The 27,433-nt window shown below is 53.2% G+C and overlaps 13 protein-coding genes across 13 annotated transcripts; 9 read left to right on the forward strand and 4 right to left on the reverse strand.

The window, feature by feature from the left end:
• Window positions 1–159: 159 nt before the first annotated feature.
• Window positions 160–690, forward strand: Z520_01130 (uncharacterized protein; the record flags this gene model as incomplete). The annotated part of the gene is made up of 1 exon (XM_016771648.1): window positions 160–690. One exon carries the CDS (start codon window positions 160–162, stop codon window positions 688–690), a length of 531 nt encoding a protein of 176 aa, XP_016636787.1.
• Window positions 691–1,927: 1,237 nt separating this feature from the next.
• Z520_01131 (uncharacterized protein) lies at window positions 1,928–3,260 on the forward strand (the record flags this gene model as incomplete). The annotated part of the gene is made up of 3 exons (XM_016771649.1): window positions 1,928–2,770; window positions 2,827–2,936; window positions 2,993–3,260. The coding sequence occupies 3 exons, from the start codon at window positions 1,928–1,930 to the stop codon at window positions 3,258–3,260; spliced, it is 1,221 nt and encodes a 406-aa protein (XP_016636788.1).
• Window positions 3,261–4,829: 1,569 nt separating this feature from the next.
• Window positions 4,830–5,415, reverse strand: Z520_01132 (uncharacterized protein; the record flags this gene model as incomplete). Its single annotated transcript, XM_016771650.1, is given in 2 exon segments — window positions 4,830–4,936; window positions 4,947–5,415. The coding sequence occupies 2 exon segments, from the start codon at window positions 5,413–5,415 to the stop codon at window positions 4,830–4,832; spliced, it is 576 nt and encodes a 191-aa protein (XP_016636789.1).
• Window positions 5,416–6,975: 1,560 nt separating this feature from the next.
• Window positions 6,976–7,671, forward strand: Z520_01133 (uncharacterized protein; the record flags this gene model as incomplete). Its single annotated transcript, XM_016771651.1, has 2 exons — window positions 6,976–7,309; window positions 7,553–7,671. The coding sequence occupies 2 exons, from the start codon at window positions 6,976–6,978 to the stop codon at window positions 7,669–7,671; spliced, it is 453 nt and encodes a 150-aa protein (XP_016636790.1).
• A 490-nt stretch (window positions 7,672–8,161) lies between these two features.
• Window positions 8,162–9,917, reverse strand: Z520_01134 (uncharacterized protein; the record flags this gene model as incomplete). The annotated part of the gene is made up of 3 exons (XM_016771652.1): window positions 8,162–9,211; window positions 9,269–9,804; window positions 9,875–9,917. 3 exons carry the CDS (start codon window positions 9,915–9,917, stop codon window positions 8,162–8,164), a joined length of 1,629 nt encoding a protein of 542 aa, XP_016636791.1.
• Window positions 9,918–10,100: 183 nt separating this feature from the next.
• On the forward strand, window positions 10,101–10,482 carry Z520_01135 (uncharacterized protein; the record flags this gene model as incomplete). Its single annotated transcript, XM_016771653.1, has 2 exons — window positions 10,101–10,335; window positions 10,388–10,482. The coding sequence occupies 2 exons, from the start codon at window positions 10,101–10,103 to the stop codon at window positions 10,480–10,482; spliced, it is 330 nt and encodes a 109-aa protein (XP_016636792.1).
• Window positions 10,483–10,637: 155 nt separating this feature from the next.
• Window positions 10,638–11,789, reverse strand: Z520_01136 (pre-mRNA-splicing factor slt11; the record flags this gene model as incomplete). The annotated part of the gene is made up of 1 exon (XM_016771654.1): window positions 10,638–11,789. One exon carries the CDS (start codon window positions 11,787–11,789, stop codon window positions 10,638–10,640), a length of 1,152 nt encoding a protein of 383 aa, XP_016636793.1.
• A 589-nt stretch (window positions 11,790–12,378) lies between these two features.
• On the forward strand, window positions 12,379–13,584 carry Z520_01137 (uncharacterized protein; the record flags this gene model as incomplete). Its single annotated transcript, XM_016771655.1, has 2 exons — window positions 12,379–12,635; window positions 12,687–13,584. The coding sequence occupies 2 exons, from the start codon at window positions 12,379–12,381 to the stop codon at window positions 13,582–13,584; spliced, it is 1,155 nt and encodes a 384-aa protein (XP_016636794.1).
• Window positions 13,585–15,282: 1,698 nt separating this feature from the next.
• On the forward strand, window positions 15,283–16,857 carry Z520_01138 (uncharacterized protein; the record flags this gene model as incomplete). The annotated part of the gene is made up of 1 exon (XM_016771656.1): window positions 15,283–16,857. The coding sequence occupies one exon, from the start codon at window positions 15,283–15,285 to the stop codon at window positions 16,855–16,857; it is 1,575 nt and encodes a 524-aa protein (XP_016636795.1).
• A 1,046-nt stretch (window positions 16,858–17,903) lies between these two features.
• On the reverse strand, window positions 17,904–19,197 carry Z520_01139 (uncharacterized protein; the record flags this gene model as incomplete). The annotated part of the gene is made up of 2 exons (XM_016771657.1): window positions 17,904–18,153; window positions 18,260–19,197. 2 exons carry the CDS (start codon window positions 19,195–19,197, stop codon window positions 17,904–17,906), a joined length of 1,188 nt encoding a protein of 395 aa, XP_016636796.1.
• A 1,299-nt stretch (window positions 19,198–20,496) lies between these two features.
• Window positions 20,497–21,704, forward strand: Z520_01140 (uncharacterized protein; the record flags this gene model as incomplete). The annotated part of the gene is made up of 3 exons (XM_016771658.1): window positions 20,497–20,763; window positions 20,822–21,068; window positions 21,127–21,704. 3 exons carry the CDS (start codon window positions 20,497–20,499, stop codon window positions 21,702–21,704), a joined length of 1,092 nt encoding a protein of 363 aa, XP_016636797.1.
• Window positions 21,705–24,090: 2,386 nt separating this feature from the next.
• Z520_01141 (uncharacterized protein) lies at window positions 24,091–25,953 on the forward strand (the record flags this gene model as incomplete). Its single annotated transcript, XM_016771659.1, has 2 exons — window positions 24,091–25,157; window positions 25,236–25,953. 2 exons carry the CDS (start codon window positions 24,091–24,093, stop codon window positions 25,951–25,953), a joined length of 1,785 nt encoding a protein of 594 aa, XP_016636798.1.
• Window positions 25,954–26,495: 542 nt separating this feature from the next.
• On the forward strand, window positions 26,496–26,954 carry Z520_01142 (uncharacterized protein; the record flags this gene model as incomplete). The annotated part of the gene is made up of 1 exon (XM_016771660.1): window positions 26,496–26,954. The coding sequence occupies one exon, from the start codon at window positions 26,496–26,498 to the stop codon at window positions 26,952–26,954; it is 459 nt and encodes a 152-aa protein (XP_016636799.1).
• Between the last annotated feature and the right edge of the window lie 479 nt (window positions 26,955–27,433).

Consider the following 27,433-nt stretch of genomic DNA (forward strand, 5'->3'; position numbering starts at 1 on the left):
CAAGGTAAGAGAAAAGCTATAAAAGTATCTGCCCCTTTGTGTCTGTTACTACATCCCTTCATTCGATATCATCCTATCACCACACATCATACCAACAGCAGTGCCAACATCAGAAGCAAGTCCCTCATCTCTCAAGTGTATCACACTACATCAGCACCAATGTCGGGCTCCTACGATCAGTATCCTGCCTATTCTCAAACCTACGACCACAACAATCAATACTACAGCCAGAATTCCTACCCCGCCGAGGGCTTCTCTGGGTCATACCAACCCCAAGCATACCATAACCCGCAGAGCTACTATCCCGACACGCGTAGCTCGTCCTATCCCGACAACGCTTACCAACAAGGCGGCTCCAACACCGCTTACTATAATAACAACACCAACACCAACCCGCAAGGCCCCGAGGAAGATCGTGGACTGCTTGGCGCGGCAGCCGGTGGCGCGGCCGGTGCCTTTGGTGGCCACAAGGTTGGCCACGGTGTCTTGGGTGCTCTAGGCGGAGCCATTCTTGGCTCGTTGACTGAGGACTACGCAAAGAAGAACAAGAAGCACAGCAACAAACCAGGCAAGCACAACAAGCACAACCACGGATATCGCGACGATGGCAGCTATGCTAGCAGCAACAATCAGAACTTTGCCTCCGGAGGTCTTGGGTCTGTGGCAAGCAGCTTCTTCAACAAGAAGTAAGATGTGAATCGACATACGCGTTCGAAATGATTTGAGGGGGCCTTTTAGTTGGGCATGAACAGACGTTGGGTCGGGACCATTTGTGAACATTATCAACCGTGGAGCGGATCGGATCTGTGGCGTTTGAAGCTTTGAGATTTGATACTGGTTAGCTGTTCCCAGGGACTTGGTGGTTTGCGATTGTCTAAACAGAACTGGCATGCGGCTACTTGTACCGATGCCACCTTGAGATTGAGTCCAAGGTCTTCCAAATAAGAATATCAATGTCATCTATAAATATTGTTCTCGCTGACTGCATTGTGGACGTACGGAACAAGATCTCTGAAATGCTTTCCTACGTCTAATTAGAGAGCTTCCAGCTCTCGCCTATCGCCGGGGCACAGAACTGCGAAGACGTTAAGGCTGAGCCTGCCCGAGGCTGTGTCTACCCTCAGGTAGGTTCCGAGAGAGCAAGAGCGCCATATGCACTCTCAAACTAGAAGTCCTCCCATTTCCTTGTTCTTTCACCCATCTCATAAAGGCTTGGTTGATGCAAAACCATCCAAAATGACAGTGTTGTCGAGGTTTCAATGTCCTGCTGGTAGATGCTCAGGGACCAATACCCGCAAACAGGGCTATTTGCACATGCCCAGAGATGTACAATATAGCTCCAGGGTTCTTAATTGGTTCTAGCTCCAGCTGTTTGCGCGGTTTTATCAGCGCTCTAAGCGAGCCATCCAGGACCATGCACGCGGACGATTTTAGACGTTGTTCGGAAGTGTTTTGCCGGTACCACCAGCCAACACGGGCCACCACGGCTGCACACGTAAAGGGATTAGCGGGCCTCGAGCAAGCGAGCAGAATGTGGGTTGCGGAGTGCTTGAGGGGAAACAAGCATTGCTCTGCTCCATCGGCGACGACGAATCGTCATGAGGACTCTTCAACCAAAAGATCCGAACAGCGAGGTCGGGGCGTCTGAGGGCGGAAGCGTCGATGAGGCTCCCCCTGAGAAAGGCTCTTCGTCGACTCCCACCTCCACCACTACCGCCAACAACAGGTCCAGGAAGAATGTCAGCCGAGCTTGTGACCAATGCCGAAAGAGGAGAAGAAAGGTAAGCCTGAGGCATTTCGTAACAAGTTGAGTGATAAGGTGAACGAAGGTCCCAAGCTGAACGGCAAATCGCCAAATTCCTTTTAGTGTAACGCACTCTGCCCCTGTGCGCCTTGCATGCAGACTGGTCGCAAATGCACTTACGACATGGACTCCAAATATGGCGACCTGAGACGGAACCGCAACACCGTCCAGCACGTTGAGAGACTACGACAACAACAGGTCGTTCTGGACCGGCTCTTGGACCTGATCCGGACTTCGGATGCTGACGAGGCGATTCGAGCGGTCCGAGAAGGTGCCACCTTCGAAGAAATTGCCAGTGTCCTTCTGGGAACCGGAACCCCGCCAGAGGCTCCTTCGTCCCAGACAGCGGAGCCTTCTTCGAGCGCTGCCTCCGCGGAGCAGTCGTCGTCCACCCAAGCGACATCAGACAAGTCCGACAGCCCTTCAGCAGATCTTTCGAGGTCCACCAGGTCTGGGAAGGAGCCCGCCAAGGCTGCGGAGCATGTCGCTGGAGTTTGCCCAGAGACGCCCGGACAAAGCACATGGGATCCACCGCTTGAGTTGAGCGAGACAGCCATAGTTCCTTCTCTCGTTGAGCATCTACCCCCCTCAGGTGGCACCGTGCAGGGCCAGCGCACGTCCGGAGACCGAGTTTGGACTCGACTGGAGAAACGTCTGTCGGCCTCGGATCTGAACAAGATCAACATGCCGGTCTTTAGTTGCGATCCGTATCACATTGAGTCGGATGACATGTTGTCAAAGACAATATTGACTTTCCGCGATGGAGCCCGGAAAGCGTTGCAGGGCAATGCAAATGTCGCAGACCTCATCGGGTCGAAGAAACCAGACCTCGAGTTGTTCCTGCGGGACCGACGGGAAGGAGACCCCCATACTGCTTGGACCTGGGCCTGCGAGCTAGCGAAAGCGTATCCTTTGCCGCTGACAGTGCAATTGACCGGGATTTTTGTTGCCGGGATTCAAATGCGGGTGTGTATTGAGTGTACCCTCTGTGGAATCGCTTTTGCATACTTAGTGGAGACCAGTATTTTATTCATCCGTGCAAGGAAACATATGATGACTTGCCTGTTATGCTGAGACCCACGAAGCAGCAATATGCTCGACCACATGCTGCTGGGGCAGACATTTGTGCCATGTGAGTATCTGTCTGCGATCCCTTGACAAGGCCGGGCTAACCCGAGGTGTATTAAGACCACCTGTCAAGCAGTATCTTCTGTCTCACTGGGACTCGTACGCATCGCTGTTAGAAGCCGGTCAGTACCACAATTGGTCGTATAGTAACGAAGCGTGTCTCGGGTGGGATCGGACAAGAAACCGACCAACCCTGTCGACCGCTTTCCTGGAACATATCTCGAATCCCAAGAACCACTCTGTCGGAGCCAAGATCCTGGAGCTCGTGCCAGAAGCGGCGGCGTACGTTAATTGGGAAGAGGGCTCTACACGCCCTGGGGGGACATGATAATGAAGAGTGAGGACCAGGGTATGTTCCCTAGCGTCCAGCTCACTCTTTATAGAGACGTGGGCCTGGGTTGATGAAGAGATGTCACCCTTGAGGGGAACCTTTGACTTATTTAGGTCTTACAGGGACGATCTTTTAGTGGAGTTAGGGTCTTGGGCCCAGAAGCACACCCGGTTTCGTCCTAGCTTTTTGTCTTCGAAGGGCAACAAGGAGGGCGAGAACGGGGCTTGCCAACGCACCGACAAAGACCGGGTGGGCCAAGAGCTAACATTCTTTTTTGCAGAGAGGTACACGGCAGAGGGGGCGTGATTTGTTGGAGTTGGGCCTTTCCAGAACTATCCATCTAGTTATGAATTAGCGGAACTTAATATCACTCGAGATCGGACTTAGTATGAGATCGCTGCGAGCTAGTCCGCTGTTGTTGTTTCTCTGGTATTTTCGGCAATTTAGGGACTGTGATTGGCCAGGAGGAGGGAAGGAATAACAATTCCGGTGCTTGGCAGCGGGAATATAATTACTCCCACCTCATGACCACTTCCCGCGGTGGCACATAAGGTTTAAGACCCGCTCACCGGTTCATTCCCCGACTTATCAATGCTGTGTTTGTGATACCCCAATATTGGGGTAGCTACGCAGTAAGTATTACAATTTTACAGCGCCAAAAGACGTTTTCACGAGGTCAACTCCTGGCCTGTGTGGGAGGATAGCATAGATACCTATGGACAGGAGGTATGTACTCACTTCGCCTTCGGAATGTTCCGTACTCCTCAAGCACACAATACAACGGATACTCTTGTCTCTTGCCTAGGACCTGCCCCGAACAGCCGGTCAGTCACCTCCCCCACCTTCTACCCCTTTCCCCTTACCCCACGGCCTGCCCGTCTGGAACGATATTACAGAGACACAGGGCTCGACCACCAGACTCCAACCAAGTGCGACAAATGTTAATTCCTAGTATCTCTCTCGTACATCGATCATCGATGCCTTCATACGACTTTTACCGCAGGACTCCACCAGGCTTCAAAAGCCTCTGTCGTCTCTTCGGACAAAAGAATACATGCACCCATCCCTGGGGCATCCTTCGGGGTATCGAATGTGGGACGCCCGCTGCCATCTCCCAGTCCAACTACCCTCAAAAGCACGCCTTTAGCAAATGAGATCAAAGAGAGGTCGTGGATCACTATATAAATGCAGTGTGCACCAGGCACCGGAGGCTGACTTTTGTGCATAACCCCTGGGTGCCACTGTTGAAAAAGCGGTTCTGTTCTGGAAAATGGGTCGCTAGACGTGACATCTGTCAAAGCCGTCCGGGTTTCTGTACTTGGGAACTCACTGATTTGTAGTATAATATGTATAGGTACCGTAAGTCTAACAAATCGTCAGAATTCTACCTAATTTGCGGAAAATACAATCCTGTAAGGGATGGGCATATTGCGAGGCTCCGAGCCAGATAGAGCCCGGGGCGGCACACGAGTGACACATACCTGAGCCGAGTGAGGTGCTTTTCCTATGTTGTTTGGTTGCATGTGAGGTACGAGGGGATTGTGAAGGTAAATAGAATTGGCACTCTTATTTACGCCTGATGGCCTTTCCATCCCAGAATTCGACGCCTTCAGCATCGGATTCTTCACTCTCGTTTTGACTCCATTCTTCATAATCAGCCACACTACTACTAGCTGAACTTACTGACGGTGGTAACTCGGGAGGCCACAAAGTCGGAGCATACTGCTCTGGATTTAGCTGGCTCTGGATTTAGCTGGTGGTAAAGTGGATGCTCCCGCTCCCAGCCTCTCATGGCAAAGCCGCGTTCAACAAATCCACGCACGTCTTCCCTCCAGATTTCGGGAACAAGCTGCAGCGGAGTCTGACCAGCGCTGTCGAGAGCCTCTGGGTCTGCTCCGGCCCAGACAAGAGCTTCTGCCAGGAACGCCCTGCCACGACAACACGCTTCATGCAGTGGCGTCCTCCCTTCGTTGTTTCTGACGTCCAAGCTTATCATGCTCCGCGATAGCGACGCTGTAGATACTCTGTGAAAAATTTGGGCCGCCTGCTGCTCGTCAATGGGATCACCGAGACTGAGACTGTGAAGAACCGTATTACCCTTCCCATCCTTTGCCTCTACAGCAGCCCCTTTGTCCAAAAGAGCTCTGATCATCACGTCGTTTGCGTGAGATGCTGCAACGAGCAATGGCGTTCTGCCCTCTTTGTCACGCGCTTCCAGGACTGCTTCAGCGCCAGTCTCCCACAGACGGTTCAGCAGATGAATCACCTCTTATCAAGAGTTCGCGACCACAATGAAAGCAAGAGAGGAGATATGGAAAGCAGAAACGGAGCTCCTCTCACGAGGTGAATTTCCAGAGTCACCCTACATTGGGGAGGTCCCAATATGAACTGGAATGCCCCGCCATGTGCCCAGCCAGCGCGTAACCATCTCGTCAAGCCCCGACCTACCTTTCCCCCATCCCCTTTAGGGATCTTACAAACAAGCTCGCGCTTGAAAAACTTCCCCCCTGGGAGCGTGCCTCGATTGAAAGTACTTTGGTGGACATTCGATACAACGTCAGAAGCCGATGGAACCGACGAGCGTATCTGAGCTCGCAGAAGAGCAGCCTTCGACCACGAAGAAATGCCATCCATATGGAACTTGTGACTCTGTACCTGCAGCAGATTGTGACTCGAGTATGAGAGCTGGTAGATTTGGGGAATGAAGACTCATTACTCTATGCCAGGGCTCCTGGATGGTGTATCGAATGTGGAACTAATATTCGCTGTCGTGCCCCCGTTCAGACCTGAAAAGCATCACTGTCCCGTTAGCAGATACACCAGGCACCGGAGGCCACTTGTGTATCTCCCTGGTGCCTTTGTTAAAAAAAAGCTGCTCCGTTCTGGGAATGGGTCGCAGGGCTGTGTCAAAGCTGTGCAGTTTCTGTACCATGGACTCTACCAGGTATTACAAGATAATACTGCGAGGCCAACACATCTTCATCATCATACCCCTGTGTGGAAAAAATGCAGTCCCGCAGGTGATGGTCACATTGCGAGGCTCCGAATCCAGAGCCGCTGACGGCCAGTACCCAAGCATTCCTGAGCCGGTAAGTTGCCCATTGTGTCGTGCATTTGAATACCGAGTACTCGGTACATACATACGCACCCGCTACAACGTTCATGCATAAGTTCATCCAAGGTCAGTGGGGCCGATCAGTCTTTTATTTCCCCTTTTGTCCCAAGTAATATTAGTAGCACGTAGGTGCATATACCCTGTCCGGCAATCTTACATATTACCTCAGAACCGCAGACGCTTCTGAGCGAGACAAGGACGTCCCGCCCTGGATCGGGTGCGGTGCGGAGGTTTCTAAGTTCTTAGCATTGCGCAAGCAGGCTTATTATTTGGAGAAACTGCGAGATATACGAGGTACATACGACATACATACGACATACATAATAACGGTGGCCGAGGTTTGTGGAACGGGTGTGTATATTGAATCGACACGAGGACGCGGTTCATGATTTTGCTCTTGATTCTTGAAAACCCTTTTCATCTCAGCCTTGATCAGCGAGGCTGCTTATATCCGATCTGCAGTTTAAGTTTTGACTCTTTACCATCCCTCCATCATCACCCTTTCCCCTCCTCCTCCTCCTCCTCCTCATCACCACAACCACAAACAGAAGCCACAACAATATAACATACTATTTCGCTTCGAACTCAATAGTGATAATGGCACCCCCCACCACCTCCCAAATCTCCCGCCTCTTCACCCCGTTGTCCATCCAAGGCCGGCAACCCGAGACTTTGGCCCTGCTCGCCGACGACGTCGACTGGACCATCTCGGGCCACTCGCCCATGTCGGCCCGCTACACGTCCAAGCAGGACTTCATCGACAACACGTTGAAAGTACTCCGCGAGCGAGTTCTAACGGAGCCACTGAGGCTCGGCGTGCGTCATGTCATTGTGTCGCCGGTGGGAGAAGAAGGGAAAGAGGGGAAGGATGAGGAGATTGAGGGCGAGGTCGTGGTGGAGTTGGAGGCTTTGGATGCGGTGTGTAGAAATGGTGAGTTTCCTGCTCGATCTCTTTCTTCTCTCAGGGTTGTTTGGGAGGCGTGGAATATTTGCTTGACCCTTCGTCGCGGGATGTGTGATTACTTTGCCCTGGTTATGCTCTTCTGCCCTATTCTCGAATAATGCAGATACGGAGGGATACAATGGGTGAAGCAGGTCAGGGCATGACAGGATATCGCCATACATACAGACATTCACACACAAACAGATACTAACACCTCCCCACCCCCCGCAGGCCTCCCCTACGACATGCGCTACTGCTGGATCTGCAAGTTCGCCCGGGGCAAAATCGTCCAGGTGCGAGCGTACCTCGACACCGACCTGCTGACGCGGGCCATACAGCAGAACCCATGAGGGACTGGATGGCCTGTTTGCTGAAAAGGCAAGGCCCAGCTGCAGCTCCGGAGTCCGGTGGAATCATTCTCATGTCAATAACTTGCACGTCGAGCCGACGTCGGAGGTAACGTGGCACAGGATCTGACGAGAAGAGGGCACGACGACGGCACAAAAGTAGGACGTTGATTAACCACTTGCGTTAGTGATGAGGTTCGTCTTCAGTCATCAGAAGTATTCTGTCTGCCTCTTAGATACAGCGGGATCAGTGTACTTACTACTAAAAAGATTGGCTGTCTTCGATATGGCGACTACCTTGTCGTTATTGAGCACTCTGCTTCAAAATGTGCCAGAAGTCGGCTCGGAACATAATGGAACAGGGTGAATGAAACATTTCTTGCATTGTTGCAGCGTCTTGCTGCTGACAGTCCAGCCCGGTGCACATCGCTATGCCTGAATCAATCTCTATGTTTTCTGCGCCCGTATTTCTCATTTCAAGCTCATTTCAAACTCATTTCAAGACCTTCAAGTCACTCTCCTTGAGCTTCCCAGCACCGACCAAGCCACCCGTGGTCGCCGAAAAAGCCTCCTTGACCTTTGCTGCGTCCTTTCCGGCAATGCTGAGTTGGGAAACAAGCTCAGCCAACTCGTCCGCGTCGATGTTGCCGAGCACCTTGTCCACGTCGTTCAACACATCGTCAATCTGTTGAGGAGACGCTTCACCCTCGGAGAAGTAGTTGACATCTTTGACGCTGCCCTTGACAACACGCTTGTTCTTCTTGACAGCGTTCTTGGCTGCCTCCTTCGCCTTCTTGGTCGCTTCTTTGTCCGCCTTCAACTTTTCTTCTTCCTCTTTCTTCTTGCGCTCCTCTTCCTCCTTGGCGCGTTGTTTCTCTTCGGCCTCGCGTTTGGCTGCAGCTTCTTTCTCCAAGCGCTTCTTGTTCTTGTCTGCGTTCGCGGCCTTGCGGAACTTCTTGATTCTCTCGTCATAGCTCAGGCAGTCATCCACGAGCTTCCTCAAACGAGCGGTATCCTCCGTCTTGCGCTTACGTCGAGCGTTCGCGTTCTTCTTCTCAACGTGTCGCTTGTGGTCGCGTCCTTCGTTGTCATCCGGGACATCTTCATCAAGATACTCAAACGTGCGCCAACTGTCGAAGTTGTACCAGAAGTCGTAGAATTCTTCCACTTCCTCACGCGTGCTATTTTCGTCTCCGAGCATAGGGACAGGAGTCTTCTTGCTGAATCTGGCTTCGCTCTGGAACACGGCATTCCACTTCTTGTAAAAGTTCCCAGGCTTCTGCATGTCTTTCTTGGTTGGGGGTTCGACGTCAGCGGCTTCGTCAACCGAGTCCCACTGACGGCGTTTGACTGGGTCGGTCAGGATCTCGTAGGCACGCTGAATACATTTGAAGAAGCTGTCATTCTCGTCGCTCTGACCAGCCGCGGCCTTCTTGTCAGGATGATGTTTGAGGACTTTCTTGCGATGAGCCTTCTTGATCTGCTCGTCGGTAGCCTTGTAGCGGTATTTGGAGAGGCCGAGGACGGCGTAGTGGTCTTGTCCCTGCACAACACGGTCAGCGGTGAAGGACTAAACTCGAGACCTTGAAAGAGATCTTACCTTCCAGTCTTTCGCATCTCTCGCAAGCATCAAGGGGTCTTCTGGCTCGCTGATCTCATCATCATCATCGTCCTCGGACTTCTTCACCTTCTTAAGGGCTTCGAGACGTTGATCTTCAGAGAAAGTACGACCATGGCGCTTGCGGCGAGCGAAGGCAAGGAATTGCGCTCCGTACGGCTCAATTTTACGCATCACAGGCGGAGAGAGTTTTCCCAAGGTGCGAAAGCTGGGATTGCCATTGTCACCCTTCCAGTCATCCGCCGGGGGCGGCACAAGGCCGTCAGAAGCCATGGCAAGGAGCGCCTCTGCTGCAGCTTCTTCTGGAGCTTCTCCTGGAGTTTCCTCTGGAGCCTGTTCTGGAGCCTCTTCTGGGGCCTCTTCTGTAGCCTCCTCTGCCGCCTCTTCTGCCACGGACGCCAACTGGGCTTGTGCTGCTTCGTACTCGGCGAGTGCTTCTTCGTATTCGGCGTATGCTGCGTTGTAAGCGTCGATTTCTGCAACGGCCTGGAGGACTTCCTCAACGGAACGTAGAGGGCCTAGAGATTTACAGGCAGTCAGTATGTTGGGCAGAGAGTTTTTTTTTTGGTCGAGAGAGACGCAACTTACCCATCCGAGAGCGACGGGCGATTGGCGGGCGTGGGCGCATCATATTCGGCTAAGTTTCCTGGATGAGATAGACAGTTTGGTGCTGTCGAAGAAGGAAGGAGAAGCGAGAATGAAAGAGTCGTGAATGTGATTGCGCCGACCATCTAATTCAAGTGAAGTGAATACTGCTTCTCCCAGAGCGTGCCTCACCCTGCATTCACTCTTCACTCGTTTCTTTCCGACAAAGATGGCGCTGGCGGCTTACAGACACCTACTGCGAGCGACGCGAAGAGCATTTCAAGACGACTACCATCTACTACATGCTGCCCGGATGCAGGCCCGCACAGGGTTCGAGATGCTAAGGACAGTAGACGCCGACTCAGAAGAGGCGATCAAGGGCATAGCACATGCTGAGGGCGTCGCATCAGTATTACGACATAATGTTGTGCAAGGCAAGCTCGTCGACGGTTCTGATGTGATACGTATGTGAAGGCACATTGCAGGACGGACACGAATCTAACACTTATGGCATAGGACTGAACATACACAAGGACATAGAGAGAGGCGACAATGACACTGTCAAGAATCCCCTCGGCAAAGACGGAAAAGTCAAGGTCGGCGGTGTATGAAAAATCAAAAAGAAACGCTTGGATTCATTCATTTTTGGGAACACATAATGATACCCCGGTGGACGGCTTACCCTCGCCATTGCATGCCAGTTGCATGCTGTGCCATAACGCCGTGCTGATTCTGTACAAATAAAGACAACTTTGATACGACAAGCTCAATCACCAGCCAAACTGGCATAGGTGACTTCCCCTTGGCCTGGTGGAGGCGCCACAGCGAAGCTAGTATTCTCTTGAACATCTGCACCCTCGATTTGAGCTTGGTTATCGCCAGTGGTGATAGCCCTTTGGCCAGACTGCTGAGCTCTGGCAGCAGCAGCGGTTTCCCGACCTTCCCTTGCCCAGCTCATCTTCTGCTCCCGGTCTGTATTATCGAGCGGTTTCGGCTTGCCCCACCGAACTCGCAACGGACATCCTTGGATGGCTGCTTTCCCTTGGCAGTGCGCCGCCGCAGCCTCGGCTCCCTCTCTTGTGGCATAGTTGATGAATGCGCAGTGCGCTCGGTGGGAGCAGACAATAGACCGGATCTGACCAAAAGGAGTGAAGAAGGCACGGATTGCGTGTTCTGGCAGATCGTCCTCGACACCGGTGACGAAGAGCGAGGTGATATTGGGATCCGGAGGGGGAAGCCAATCTTCGGGTTGAGGGGGTCTTGCCACTGTGACGGCCCTAGCACCACCGGGTCCCGCCTTAGCACCGCGATGTGCGCTTCCGGATTTTCTAGAGTCTGCAGTTCGAATAGGCCCAGGACCATAACCACTTTGCTTCTGCTCTTTCTGTTGTGGTTGTTGTTGTTGTTGACTGGATTGAGAACCCTCTGCTTCCAGCCGTCTTTGCTTCTTGTAGTATGGCTCACTGTTAGCCAGCCTGCGCAACAGTTCTCTGGCTTTCTCATCTGTCTTTTCATACGCTTCAACTGCACCTCGTCCTTCTTCTAGTTCCTTCTCGTGTTCTTGGGCGTAGTACTCTCGGTTGATACTGGACTGTGGACCCGGCGCAACCATTTTTAGAGCAGCATCTCTAACTGTGATAGGCAAACCGAAGGATAAGTCGAGCATACAACACTGGCAGCAGTTCTTGAGTCGAGCGCAAGTAAGGCAGATGTTTGTACGCTTGGTTCTGGAGGTTCGATCGGCTTTCCAGCGGAAGACTGTAAACGGACGGGTGCATATCTTGCATTCGGCTCCGTACTCTTCTTTCAACATTTGGACATAGGGATTATCGGGCAGACAATTCTCGCAACTGGAAGGGAAGTCGGTCGTTTCCCAGCCAGAGCGATTCAGATCCTGCTTGATCTGAGGTGGCGCCATGATGGCGAGAGTATGTTTCAGGCCAAATCGACAGGTAGATATCAGGAACGATGCTATTGTACCGAGTGCAGGAAGGATAGGGAGAATTCTCGAGTAAAAGTACTTGGACGGTGTAGCACTTGCCTTGACAAATGCTGGGTAATGCGTCGTGGACATAAAAACGGCGGGGAAAAAGTCAGCCTTGTCCAATTTCTCTGCACGTCCATGGTCACAAGCAGAAGGTTACCCGAAAGTCACGTGTAGCTTGCCGTCTCGCCGTTAGACCAAGTAGAGTGGCCTGCTGCGGAACTGGAAGGATTTGGTCCCAGATCGCTAGAGGGAGCAATGGCACCGCCGACCCCTGCCAAGAGATCTAGTTGAGAATCAGGCCATTGGTGACTGCGCCGGACTATGTAGTGCCGGCCGATATATGGAGTATTTTTTTCTGAATCCCAATGGCACCACCCATATCGCTCCTTGCTTCCGCATCGTGTCACTGACCGCTTGTCGCTCATTCTTCTACGAGTACAATTAAGCCGGAGAGTCGCAATATCTCGAGTTTCTTCCCAGCTTGCCTTTCTTCCCAGATATTCTTCCCGGCTGTCTCAACATGGCCCCGTCTGCTACCTCCCCAGTCACGGTCCTCGAGAAGGAGGATCACGCCCGCGATGCCGCCTTCAACAAGGCGCTTCATGGCAAGTCGGTTGAAGCCTCTGGTGGACTGATGGCCATGCGCACCAAGGACAAAGCGGCGCAGAAGGCTGCGGTCGACGAGTACTTCAAGCACTGGGACAATAAATCAGCAGCCACCGAGACTGAAGAAATTCGAAAGGCAAGAAGAGATGAATACGCGACATTGACAAGACAGTGGGTGTTGGTTTTCCGGCATTGATGATATGTCCACTAACAGTATGGCAGTTACTACAACCTCGCCACTGATCTGTACGAATATGGATGGGGTACTTCGTTCCATTTCTGTCGGTTTGCTGCAAAAGAGTCGTTCTACAAGGCCATTGCCCGTCACGAACATTACCTGGCTTTGAAAATGAACATGCAAGAGAATTGGCGCGTCCTGGATGTCGGCTGCGGTGTTGGAGGCCCTGCGCGAGAGATGATCAAGTTCACAGGGGCCAACGTTGTTGGACTGAACAATAACGACTATCAGATCGAACGGTCGCTGCGATATGCAAAGAAGGAGGGCCTCGCAGACAAATTCTCGGCCGTCAAAGGTGATTTCATGCAAATGTCCTTTCCCGACAACAGCTTTGATGCTGTATATGCCATTGAGGCCACCGTCCACGCCCCGAGCTTGCAGGGAGTGTATGAGCAGATTTTCCGGGTGCTGAAGCCTGGTGGAGTCTTTGGAGTGTACGAATGGCTTATGACCGACAACTACGACAACGACAATCCCCAACACCGCGAGATCCGTCTAGGCATCGAGCAGGGAGACGGCATTTCCAACATGGTCACAGTCTCAGAAGGGTTGGCCGCTATCAAGGCTGCTGGTTTCGAGCTGGAGCACCACGAAGACCTGGCCGAGAGACCGGACGCGATCCCGTGGTACTACCCTCTCGCAGGCGAATTCAAATACATGGGCAGCATCGGCGACATCTTCACCATTGGGCGCATGACATGGTGGGGACGAGGGTTGATCCATAAGTTTATTGGGGTGGGCGAGACTCTGAGAGTGATGCCCCGTGGCACGCAGAAGACGGCGGACAGCTTGGCACTAGCGGCTGACTGCTTGGTTGCTGGTGGGAAACAGAAGCTGTTCACACCAATGTACTTGATGATTGCGCGGAAACCCAAAGTCTGAAGAGGGACAACTACACGGAAATGGATTGCAAAAGGGCGTTTCTGGAGTTGATTAGAGGTACCTAGCCGACGGAGGCACGCATCTGGTGCTTGCTGCATCGTTATAGCCTAATTTGGCGGACTGTACATAGATGTAACACTGGATCTGCGATGAACGGCCCGACGGATACAGTTCTTGGTGGCGACATCGCTTCCGCCTGAATAACTACTCAGGTAGGTAATGATGAGTTGGTGTCGAAACACTTGCCGCCGGAGCATGAGCGTGCAAGGTGACTTCCAGGTTTTGCACCGCCACAGTGCATTCGTCGGCGTGCTTGGCGTGTGGCAAGCGAGGCTTTCGATGCTTTCCGTGGACATTCAAGTCCAGCTGGACATGGCTCAATGCCTCATTCCCATCTTCCAACAATAGAGCAGTCACAGGCTGAATCTTGGTTCTAGACCCGTGTCCCAAGAAACGCCATCCGTGAAATTTGGTGCCTTGGTGAAATGGACTTGAGGGAGGTTACACAGAGAATTTCAATAGCCGAAGAGCCAAGTCCATCCGTCGAATCATTGTGATGGACGGTCCCTTTCGGCTCAGTTGATTACGATCAATAATCCGAGCAGTAGCTTGTAGGGCTAATGATTTGAACGTGGTACCTAGTAACTTGTAATAAGTAGGGCCTAGCTGACAATCTGAAACGGACAAGCACTGCCCTCGCACACTGTCCGTTTCAGAGGATGAGCAGGGCGCAACCCGGTACCACGCCACTTGCACACACACACACACACGCCCTCGCCAGGTACGGTCCGTACGGAGGACATACTAGGCACAGATCAACAGGTGCATACGTGGCTGCGCGGAATCCAGCCATGAAGAACACTCATTCTGGTGATTCTTCAGTCCTCAGTTTTATAATCACGTAACCTCGTAGGATCTCAAGTGATGCGCGTCCGAGTAATAAAACACTAAGTCTAAGTGCCTGCAGACGGGAAACTTACTCGTCGTGGCTGGTGGACGGGCCAGGTGAGCGGGTTACAGATATTCAGTGCCTAGAGTCCAGCCAAACAGCCCCAAATCCCTAAGGCTGAAGCCTAACTAGCCCATCTGTAACCCCCCGAGCCCCCCAAAATCGATCAGCCTGCTACTCGTAGCGGCTACCCAGATGCCGAAGCTTCCCAAGCACAGGCCGCCTAAGGGGGGGATTTCTTCCAGGGATCTATTGCCTCTTTGCGATTCGCTGGGCGGTACATGGATCTGCCACTGACAAACTGCTAGTGCTGCACAATTTCCCTCGATGCTTTATCCCACTCGCTCATCTCATCCGTGGCCATCCCGTCATCGAACTTCGCCAGATGCTTCAAGCGCCTTTCCCGACTGGCCGCTGTTGGCTGTTGCCGTCATCAGTCATGGCTGCTGCTTGCGTCGCCTCTCCCGCGCCTTCTCCTGGGGAAGGAGGAAAGAACCAAGAGGCGCAGTCACGATCCTCTGCCAACTCGTCCATTTCAATTCTTGTATAAACCCTGATCAACTCTTCTTCTTCTTTGCGTCACAGTCCTTTCTGTTGCTGGTCTTGATTGTAGCATCATCATCCGTTGTCTTCAGCATCAACATCCTCGTCGTCATTCCTTTGCTTCTGGCTTTCTTTGGCTTCATATTCCTAATACCCTGTTGGTGCCACATCCTCAACACCTGTTCTTCGCTCTCTTCCCATCCATCATGGGCAAGTTTGCAGCAGCTGCCTTGGGAGCAGCCGCTCTGCTTGCTTCCCTCGCCCCCGTAACTGCTACTCCCGGCACAGTGGGTTTCACATTCGAAAAGCGTCGCGTCGCTGCGCAGGACGCTCCTCATCTGTCACGACGTCAGACCAAGACCATCAAGGCGGGTTTGGACAACGAGATCCTGCTGTACTTCATCAATTGCACCGTGGGCACCCCCGGGCAACCCTTCTCCCTGCAAATAGACACTGGCTCGTCAGACATCTGGTTCCCTGATGCCAATGCCCAAATCTGTCAAGACAACGATGGCTGCTCCGAGTTTGGAGCGTACAACGCTGATGCCTCCTCCACCTTTGTCGATCCCAACCTTCCCGAGTTCCAAATCCAGTACGTCGACGGCTCCCAGGTTGTTGGGCAATACATCTCAGATGTGTTGAACATTGGTGGAACAAAATTGACAAACATGACCATGGCTGCTGCCCAACAATCCAACACCCGCGCCATCGGTATCATGGGCATTGGATTTGAGCTAGGCGAGGCCTCTGCCACCTCCTCCATCAACGGCTTCACCTACCCCAACGTTATCAACGTCATGAAGAATGAAGGCTTCATCAACGCCCTTGCATATTCCCTGTGGCTGGACGATGTGAACTCCAATACTGGCTCCATTCTCTTTGGTGGTGTTGACACGAACAAGTACCACGGTAACTTGGTTGCTTTGCCTATCCAAATAGACTCGCAAACTGGCGTCATTGATTCCTTCACTGTCGCTTGGACCGGCCTTACCATCTCTGGAGGCGGCCAGTCCTCCGACGTCTCGCCCAGTTCGCCTCAACCTGCCATTCTCGACTCCGGCACCACAGACACCTTGCTCCCTGACGACATCGCGAACAGCATCTTCAATGGTGTCGGTGTGGTGAGCGACCCACAATTTGGCAACGTGGTGCCCTGCTCTCTCGCCAACGATGATCTCACCTTCTCATTCCAGTTCGGCGGCAAAGGTGGCCCCATTGTCAATGTCTCACTGTCCGAGTTTGTCACTCCCTTGATCACAACAGATGGCTTTCAACCAACTTTCCAGAACGGAGATCAAGCGTGTTCGTTCGCGATCGATTCGGCAGGAAATGATCCCATTCTGTTCGGTGATTCTTTCCTCCGCAGCGCCTATGTGGTCTACGACCTAGAGAACAATCAGATAGGTCTCGCACAGACAAACTTTGACGCTTCCGACGCCAACTCCAACGTTCAGGCATTCCAGGCTTCGGGCAGTATTCCCAACGTTGCCTCGACTGCGACAGCAGCAAGTGTGGCCCAGACATTCTCTGGCAACCCAGAAATCACGCAAGCCACGCTCACTGCCACTGGGGAACTGGGTGGCGGCACCTCCAGAAGTGCGACGTTCAATTTGACGCCCACAAGTTCGACTACGAGCGGTTCCAGTTCCGGCTCTGGCAGTGGCAGTTCCAATGCTGGGAATGCCAACTTCCGCGTATTCCCCATTGAGATGACGAGTCTATTAGCAGGTGGTGTGGTGGTACTGGGGTTCTTGTTCGGTGGTGGGATGATGTTATTCTAAATCAACGAACAGCGCGTCTTTTGCCTTGTCATGAAAAACCACAGTTGATCCGCGACTGGGGGAAAAGGATGGATGCATTGTTGGACGGTGGTGTCTTTTGGCATCGAAATGTACAGTGCCTGGCTGATCCTAAGCTACAGGACCGGATGGGAGACATGGCTCACGACGTTTCTTTTTCTCTGGTAGAATGACACAGCGAAAGAGAAAGCAAAAATGATATTCTTACTCTTATCCTCAATGGCATTGAATGTGACGTAACCTTTTGAACTCCGTGGAAATGAGTGAGCGGCAGCAGAGCGGTCAGACGAGCGAGTGTCCATTGATCGCGCTACTGGTGATGTGTCCCCAGATATCCGTATCCACGCAACCATCTCTCCAAGGTAGATGATGTACCTCGTACTTCGTATACATACCTACCTAGGTAGGTGCTGTAGGAGGCTTGACCAAGAGATTTGTTTGGAAGCTTGGGGGAAGGGAATTTGTTCCTTCACCATACGAGGTACGAGGTAAATAAGTCTATATAAGATAGTTCGGTAAACACCAGACCAATATTGAAGTAGATCTCCCTCCTCGACCACGGCCCTTTCCCCCGCATTTTCCTTCCGGCCCTTGTCCAACGCTCACGGCCTGGTTCGTTCTTCAGCTCAATAGAGACGGGACGCACAAGCAGTAGTCCATTAGATTGGTCCATCCATCACTTCACCGCCCGGTTCGGGGGACGAGGTCAAAGATAGGAGAAGGATGATGGAGAATGGAAGAAGGAAGAAATCTTGCGCAGAGGTCCTTCTCCCCCTCCCTCCCCCTCCTCTCACGTCGTCTTCTTGCCGCAATAACGTCGCGGAGCGCTCGGGTGGTCGGTGGCAGACATGACTCTTTTGTTCTTGAGTCTTTTGAGATGATGCGATCGGGAGTACTCGCGCCATTGGGGCTTGGTGTTCGGGTAAAGTGTTGTCGATGGCCGAGTCTTTGGATACTTGTTTCGTCATTGTTCGTCGTTAAGTGTGCGTGGAGATTGAGGACATTGGAAATTTCCAATAGGAGGAAATCTACTTCTCCTCCCTGACCGTCTCGAGCGGACTGTGCGGAAAGGCCGCCCCGGCGTCGCCGTTGAGGCTGCCGCTGCCCGAGCTGGCCGTGTTCGTCAGTTGCAGCCAGGGCATGCTTCGGCGGTCGGCCTCGCTGCCTTGGCCGTCGTCTTCGATCTCCATCCCCACGTCGTTGTCGTCCGGCACCTTGATGTCGAGCAGTCTCTCGGCGTTTTTGTACGCGATTGCTTCAAAGTCCTGGTTGTTGATCCTGCGTGGCCGAAGTAAAACAGTGTTAGCTGGTCTACGTTGCGGTGTATAGGTAGGTTTGAACAAAGGCTGGGGAAGCGGAGAAGAAAAGAGGAAGGAAAGCTTACATTGCACTTTCTCTCAACCCATGCATGAACTTCAGGCCATCTTCGTGGCTGCAAAACGGATAGTCTACACTGTACAGCACCTTGTCGGCGCAGCACATGTGGATCAGGCAAGCCATGGGCGCCAGGCTGAACATGCCTGCCGTCGTGATGTAGATGTTCTCGTGCCAGACTTGCAAAAGATGGCGCCTCGGTTTCGAGGCCTGCGGCCAGGTCTTCTGGATGAGCTTATGGATTCTGTCGATCAGAAAGGGCAGCGTCTCGCCCATGTGGCCCAGGAGAAGTTTCAAGTGTCGATGCGTGTCGAAGAGTTTGCTCGCGAACAGCCGGAGGACGTGCAGCGCCACGTCGCTGTGCCAGTGGAACCCGTGGTTGGCGAGGAAGTTGGAGACTTGCGGCGAATAGTTCCCGTGGAACGATGGCGCTGGCGTGGCCTCGGTGATTGGTTGCGGTATCGCGTGGAGATAAACGGGGACGTCGAGCTTCTCGTGGGCGGCGAAGATGGGCCAGAAAAAGGGATCGTCGTAGTAGCGCCCGTTGGCCGTGTTGTCGATGAGACTGCCCACGAATTCGAGCTGTGAGACGCACCGGTCGAGTTCCTTTGCCGCTTCCTCCGGGTAAAGCATTGGCAGCATAGCGAAGGCTGCGAAGCGGTTGGGGGAAGGCGACGCCTTGATGGCTTCGTATAGCTCGTTGTTCGCCTTTGTACAGACCTCCGGCGGGACGGGGATGGTGTTGGGTCGATGAGAGATGACTTGAAGACTAATGCGGCCACCATCCATAGCCTGGAGACGCTTGGGGCCGACTTCTCGGAGAGCAGTCATAATGTGGGCCATGGAGTCCGGCAGACTCGTGTCGACGCCTTGCGAGGCATAGTAGTCGAGGACTGCCTGCGAGATAAAATGCTCCTCGAGTGTGATGAGGGGGATTTTGGTGCTCATGGTAGCTGCGCGGTGGTCTTTTTTCTTTCTTTCTTCCTTTCTCGTCCCAGGCGAGCTTAAGTGGCCGGATTAAACTCGACTTGTATAAGGCCAAGCTGTCAGGTAGATGTTGGGGTAGATGGTGGCAACGTTACCTTGGGTACTTGGGTACCTATGTTTGAGAATAGCTCCGTCGGAATAAAGTCCCGCGGTCGATCTCTCCGTCATAAGATCTTCAAACGGTTGGATTGGAAAAAGAACACCAGGAAACTCCTCAACAACCTCGAGCGGGAGCTGTGTGAGATGCCTCACCTTTTTGTTGTCGTACCCCGCAGCAGAGGAGAAGATTCCAAAGAAGTAAGCTGTGTTACCGTGCTCGGCCGGGGCTAAACGATGGATTCGGAAAGGGAAGGGCTGGCCCTTTAGAAGGATTGAGGGTTCGTATATCCTTACCGGGAGAACACAACGGCGTCCTCCGGTGGCCCAATCAGGGAAGAGAATGCATGTGACGCCATGCAATAGACAGAAGTTGCTCAGCGACAATAGGATTGGTCTTCTCTTGTTCTCTTGGAATCTTGTCCGGGAATGTCATTGCCACTGCTCCGCATCCGCACACGGCCGGCTGCTGGCGTCGAAGGAGGGGAGAAGGAAGAGGAGGAGCCAGTGGGGCATGGCTGGTCTCGCCTGGAATAGACTTTGGGAAGACGGCATATAAGACAAGCAATCAAGGAGGGGGATATGTGTCCTCACAGGAGAGTACTCGGTATGAGGGCGAGTGCAGGTACATGTACGAAGTACCGAGTACATGGCGTGAGAAGGGATTGAGCGTCTCGTTGATTGACCAATGACCGTAGCTCAGTCCACTAGCCTACCTAAGGAGGCTAGCTCGCGCAAGCCGGACGATATGATAGGGCGGCATCACCCTCTTCCCCAAACGGGGCGAGTCGCGAGTACGGAGTAGATTTCAGCGACTTGGCGCCATCTTCAGCGAAACGAGCCACCGGCCATACAACGCGCAGCCATGCAATAGCCAGTATCCAGTTACCCCGGGGTCTTCAGCCCTGACAGAACTCACTGTGACCCGATATTTCTATACTCGTTTGCCCGTCGATATCATTTTGTTGCTGCCCCTGTCGCTCATTCTCCCCAAACATCGTCCTGCCGCCGAGATTTGAGCCCTTGGAGAGCCCCCATCGCGCAACCCGCCGGCTGCAACTGTTCGGCCTAAAAAGGGCCCAGGCACGAGATCATCACCAACACCCTCCACCAACCCCATTGTCCCACCTATCCCCTCGGTGAGGCGTAAACTCCTCTAGATTGATGGCCTCCCAAGGAGGCCTCACGCGAAGGCGTGGTGCTGGAGGGGCCACGTCGCCCAACGGAGACGACGAGTCCTCAAGCCGGGTCACTTCCCCTGTCCCCAAACAGTACAACGATCGCTCCCCCGAAACCGCCTACGAGTCCAGCGAGAATGGCCACCGGATCGCCTACGATCCCAGAGACATCAGCGAGAGCGCAGAACGGAGTAAACAACCCAAGCTGACCCTGATGGAAGAGGTGCTGCTCCTGGGGCTGAAGGATAAGCAGGTAACCAACTATTCGAAGATTTTCACAGAGTCGAGGCATCCTGACCCGCAGTCACTAGGGATACCTGTCATTTTGGAACGACAACATCTCCTATGCCTTGCGAGGATGCATAGTCATTGAGCTGGCATTCCGGGGCAGAATTAGCATGCAGAAAGACTCCTCGAGGAGACGGTTCCCTCTCGCCGATAGAATCATCGAGGTCATAGACGATACCCTCACCGGAGAAGTCTTGTTAGATGAAGCTCTCAAAATGATGAAGACGAGTGAGAAGATGAGTGTCAGCTCCTGGATCGATCTCATGAGCGGTAAGTGTGGGATTCACTTCGGCTGTGCAGGGCGAACCATTGACATTCTCCGTTGCAGGCGAGACGTGGAATCTAATGAAAATCGGCTACCAATTAAAACAAGTCCGCGAACGACTGGCCAAGGGCCTCGTGGACAAAGGCATCCTGCGCACAGAGAAACGAAACTTCCTCCTCTTCGATATGGCCACCCATCCCGTGGTCGACTCTGGTGCCAAAGATGAAATCCGCAAGCGCGTACGGAACGTCTGCTCCAGCCGCACCGTCGTTCTACCTCCTTCACAATTTCTTCCCGCCGAACTCGACTTCAGAATGCTGAGAACAGTCAGCATGGTCTGTGCCGCTTATGCAGCCAACGTGCTTGAGAATGCGCTGGTGACAATGAGCCACGAAGCAAGAGAGAGGGCATTTGCCCAAGTCGACGAATTATTGGCAGAATACTCACAATGGCCTTTCGCAAGGAGGGCTGGCGGACAACAGGGCATCGGAGCAAACATTGGCCAAGTAATTGCCGAGGAGGTCGAGAAGAACAAGGACAAAGAGTTACAACTTGAGGTGAGTCCAGCTCTTTCGACCCATCAGCGTGATCCTCGCAACCCTGACTTATCGGCGCCGTCTAGGTCGTTGCGGCTTGTTTGAGCGTTTTCACCAGGCTGGACTCTCTGCTATAAGATTGACAAAACAGGACACTTTGGGCGAGTAAGCGGGCGCGAGGAGGCGTGCACGTTTCTCGCATTTCTCACTGAAAATGCCATGAGTCTCAAAAGGATACCTACAATGTTTGCGTCTTAGTACATACTCTGCCATGTCACTGTCCAGCTCAGGCGCTGGGTCTCACAAAATGTTTGGGCAGCCATAGTGCAGCCTACTTGTCGCTGCTTTCGCCTCTTGTCCGCAGATGGTATCCATGACTATCTGATCATTGTTCTTGGGCCCTCGGAATCTCTTGTTCATGCTGACGGACTCGATGCTTCGGCCTCCTTTGTTGCGTCGGCCTCCTTTGTTGCGTCAAAGTTTTTGTCATTGCTTATCTTTCTCAGCGTCACATACACAAAGGGCATTGCTGCTCTTTCTAAGAATGACTGATTGTTTCTGCAGAAAGAAAATTCGCGATCAAAGCCATCATCAGTGGGAGACAGCGGTCTTCGATGTGGATGCCCAGAACTCGTGCCTTGTCCACCGATTGCTTTGGTCATTGTATCAACCAAGCCAATGCCTTGAAATTCTTGTCAAAGACACGCTGGTAGACGAGTCCAGTCCGACTACTATAAAACACCGACTCGACCACTAGCAGAATCTGTTCATCATCTCCCAATTCATTCACCATTCGATTCACAAATCGTCATCCATCGCGACATAGTTATCTACCCCGAAATCCATTGACAAAATGTGCTACACCCGTTCCACACTGGTTGTCTGTCGAGACTGTGGCTCCAGCTCGACTTCTTCTGCCTATCCCACGGTCGACAAGATTTGCTCATCTTCAGAGTCTTGCCGGTATCGCACCCTCCGACCGCTGCCTCGACGTGAGGTGGAGGTGTTCAGACGATGCTCAAGATGCCAGACAGATCGTGACAAACGAGACAATCGAGAAGATCGAGAATATCGAGAGCGTCGAGAGAATCCAGACAGTCGACATGCCCACCATTCAAGCACACGTCGAGATTCTGCCTCTGTGACCCGTGAGTCTGAGCAAGGTTCTGGACGCTCCAGGGCCCATTCCACAGTTTCTAGGTCATTGACTATTCGGCACCATGGCGATCGCTCGACTGCGACGACAACCACCGGATCACGATCTCGAGGTGGTACATCGCGTTACGACACTCGGGATCAGTCCTACGCTACCCATGGGCGCTCCGAGGGTGGGTCTTCTCTTTCTCGATCTCACACTGTGTCTACTTCCCGCTCAGGTTTGGATGACTTCGGTTCTCACGAAGAATTGACCAGGGCGATGGAGCGTATGGGTATTGACGAGTTCATCGATCAACAGAAGCATTTGTTCGATACGCCGCTAAGTAAGCGCTCAATCGTTACCAACTCTCGTCACACCACAGCCCACTACCAGTCGACCCCCTCAGAGCGACAGACAACCATGGCCTGGGACGCGGCCGCGTGCTGGCATCTTGATATCCCTATGGATACGCTCCTCCAGCCACATGGTCTGCGTACGACCAACCTCGGCTTGTCTCGTAACGAGAATCACGAAGTCGACTTCAGGATCCCGTCAGACGTGTTGCGCACTTTCCCACCAGGGGACATCTCGGGATGCGCCGGTTACATGAGGTGGACGGTTTGTGAAACTTGCTTGGCGGAAGAAGGGGGAAAGTTCAAGTATGTTGCAGAGAGACATGTTGCAGAGAGGGGAAGAGAACATCGGGGGTAGAGAAGGAGGTGAAGGGGCTGCGAGCTGGTTCTCGAGGCTGCGGAGGCATGTTTGCTGAGGTATCTTGGGAAATTGACAAGGGCTAATTAGGTGGACAAAGGTAAGTATTGGGTAGGCAATGGACATCCGGTCAGGAAAGTATGATTCTTTCTCCTTTCTCTCCCGTGAACAATCTGCTAACCACGCAGAATCCCCTCGGCCTTGGTCGCCGTCTGTGGACCGTGTTGACTTCGATGACGCGTCTGGACGCCTTATTAAGGCGTACTCGCGAGGGATTCTGGGATGATTCAAGGATGGTGGAGAGTGGAACTTAGGCCATCAAGATCAGCATTTGCCCATGTGAGTTTAGATCTGCTATGTGGCCATCGCTTGATTATGTACTCATACGCAGAAATAGGACAAGCATCGTCCTCCCTCGCTTGTTCTGCACATTGGACAAATTCTGATATGGGATTTAGGAATTACACACGCACGTGATGTCAGCAATGTTGCACAAGCAACACGAGGGACGTGGATGGATGGGCACCTCTGCTCTGCGTCGGCCTTTCAATGTACCGATGCGATCTATATATCTCGTTCCAGGAACAGTTTGAAGAGCAGACGGCCGGCTCGCCGCTCAAACTCTGAACCATCAAGCCAGCAATGGCCGTTTCTCATATGCTCCAAACCATTTACATCCCTCCTGCTTTGCAAATAAATTCCCTCCTCCATGTCCTCCTCTCCATCCCTCTCTTGATTGCTGCCACCTGCCTGCTAACATGGCTGGTCACAACTGTCCAATTCTCCCGCTCGGTCAAAAAGTCCAAGGCTCTCGAATGCAACGGCGTTGGGGTGCAGGCCATTCCCATAAAGCCCCCGGTACTGCCATACGCGATTCCATGGCTAGGACATGCCTTGGCTTTCTTGAACGAGGACCCTGGGTCTTTCTGGCGCATGTTGCAGACGAAACTCACTGGGACGGGAGCCAATGTTCAGTTCTGCACGGTACTGCTCGCAGGCCAGAGAGTCCATATCACCAGCTCGGCCTCGGCTGTGCAAGCGTTGTTCAGAAGCAGACAGGTGTCGCGAGAACTGTTCAACCAGCAGATCGCACTGGACGCGTTGGGGTGTCCGAAAAGAGACACTGAAATCATGTTCCCTTCCACCCAAGCCCGTGATATCCCAACAACGGATAATGCCGCGCAGGAGGCAAAGGAGCACAAGAGTCTCAGCATGGACGCCATTAATCACGAGTTCCTCCTCAACCAGACCGCCGCCAACTCGCTGACGAATAAGTTCATGGCACATTTCACTGCGTCTCTCGACAGCGCCGAGATTGGTAGCGAATGGACAACGATAGATTTGCTCGCCTGGCTCAAGAACATCATGTTCCACGCCTCGACCGCAGCGATCCTGGGGACCAAGATCCTCGAGATGAACCCGAACCTGGCCGAGCAGTTTTGGGACTACGACGCCGGGTTTCTGGCGCGCTTCTACCGTCTGCCCAAACTCGTCAAACCCGACGCCTACGCCAGTCTCGACAAGATCCTCGACAGCACGACTGAATGGGTCGAAGCTGCACTCGCCGATTGTGGTGGCAACCCGTCTGAAGAGCCAGACTGGGAACCACTATTTGGATCCAAGGTGATGAGGGCCAGACAGCGATTCTACGAGCAAAAGGGATTCAGTTCACGAGGGCGGGCTGCGTTTGACATAGGATTTCTGTTTGCGTGAGTATTTGTGCTACTGTCCTAGCCACATGTTTTATCTGTATATGCTGACTTTACTGTTTCCCAACTCTGGTCCAGTGTTTCGTCAAACGTCATCCCCATCATGAGCTGGCTGCTCGCTCACCTCGTTTCCCCCGTCCACCCCGGGGACGACACACTCACCAGGATCCAGGCCGAGATCGAGCGAGCCAAAAGACCCGACAAGACCGTGGACATTTCTGTGCTGCTGACCCAGCCGCTGCTGAACTCGGCCGTGCACGAAACCATGAGGCACTACATCGACTTGCTCGTGACGCGGCAGTTGAACAACGACATGGTCTTGGACGGATACCTGCTGAAGAAAGGGGACTTGATCATGGCCCCGACCTCGCTCAGCCACCATGATCCGAGGTTTTGGGACCACCACCAGCAGTATCTCAAAGAAAGCGACAAGGCTCCCGCGGATAGCTGGGTCGCCGAGAGATTCCTCAAGCATCAGGACCCAGACGATACCACTGGTGGCAAGGAGACGTTCAGCGCGTCCTGGGCCGCGGGCAAGTTCTTCCCCTTTGGCGGCGGCATGCACGCCTGTCCCGGCCGCGTCTTCGCCAAGCAGGAGATCCTGGGCGCCGTGGCCACGCTGCTGGCCCAGTTCGAGATCCGCTTCGTCGAGTATTTGCGCACGGATAGCAAGGGCAATGCGGTGGCCGGGTTGGGTGAACACCCTGCGGGCTTTCCAAGACCCAGGCGGCAGTATGCCGGGAACGGGACGCTGAGCATAGATGGAGATATTCGGGTCCAGATCAGGAGACGATGACACCCGAGAAAAAGAAAAGGGGGACAATCGTGATCGGACGCCTCAAATGGAGATCAGAAGGGAGCTGGTGGCTGTGGCGATCTTGCAAGAGACTCCATGGACTCTATGGTGGTGAAGGCGCACACAAAGGGCCATGGATACCACCAAAAGCCCGAGAACAAGGAAGAAGGAGTCTCTTTCATTACGACACAAAATAGCCACGCTTTGACGCTTTGATGCTTTGACGCTTTGACTCAACTCTCCTTGTCATAGTCCATTGACGCGCCGAGACAATATATGGGACATTTCGATCTACGCTTTTTCAAAGGTTCTCTATAAAAGGTCTCGCCCTCGTGTGCTTCCTTCCTGGAATCTCAGACGCATACTCTTCAACTCCCGACCGACTGACCGATAGATCGAATCAAGGAACAGGACCTGGACCTTTTTTCAGGACCACCCCACGAGTCAACTCACAAAATCCAGGGAGTGAAAAGAGACAAAAGGTATTTATCAAACCCCGAACAAAAACTCCAAGGTCGAGAGTATAGGGAGAGGTAAAAAAAATGTGCTACACCGTACCCACACGCACTCTCTGCCCGAGCTGCCGCGGCCGCACGGGCCTGGCCGACCTGGTCGTCGTGGAAAAGACCTGCATCCCCACCGCGAGATGTCCGTACCGCTCGTGGCGGCCGCTGCCGCGTCGTCCGCGCGAGGAGACCGTGGTCTCTCATCGGAAGTGTGCCAAGTGTGTTCGGAGCGCGCTATCCGTGGAGCGAAGTGTGAGTGACGCTGATGGTGAGACAGGGATGTTGGACACAGGGTCGAGCACACCCGACACCGGCACCGGCACGACCGGCACCAGCGTCAGTACTACCAGCGCAGTCCGCCAAGGCTTCGCCGCCATGAGCAGGGAGTGGGAAGTCCGGAACGGCATCAGTCCCCTGTGGAGGCTGGGCGAGGCGTATCCCGAAAAGGAGAACAGGGGGTTCTGGAGGGAGGTGTTTGGTGCGAGAGACCCCTAGCTCGCTAGCTAGCTGGTTAGCTAGGAGGGTGGTGCTGTAGGAGAGCCAGCCCTCTGTGTGTGTGATTTGCGTTTCTTGGTCTCGGTTTCGGTCTCGGTTTGGTTTCGCTTTGGATTTCGGTAGGGGGATGGATTCGCTCTGTGTGTCTCGGGTCTTGTCTCTTTTCTCCGTCTATCGCGTTCGAAAAGGTAGGTCAAGGATATCGAGTATATGCAGAGAGGACAGGCCGAGGTTTTCAGAGAGGTGGGCATCCCGGAGGGATGGGAAATAGAAAACAGAAAAAGAGACGGGGAAAGAAGGGGGCAGGGAAGGAAGGGGGAAAAGGGGTAAATCAGTAAAGAGGGTAGAGCAAAGACATCCTGGAGATGTTGTACTCAAGGTCCATCACATCCCGTAAATCTTTTAGTGGTATATCCATGCTCTAATGTCCTTCAAGACGTACCCAGGCCTCGAGCCTCAAGCCTTCCGCGCCGTGATCT

This window comes from Fonsecaea multimorphosa, assembly GCF_000836435.1.
Source record: "Fonsecaea multimorphosa CBS 102226 unplaced genomic scaffold supercont1.2, whole genome shotgun sequence".
Lineage (NCBI taxonomy): Eukaryota > Fungi > Ascomycota > Eurotiomycetes > Chaetothyriales > Herpotrichiellaceae > Fonsecaea > Fonsecaea multimorphosa.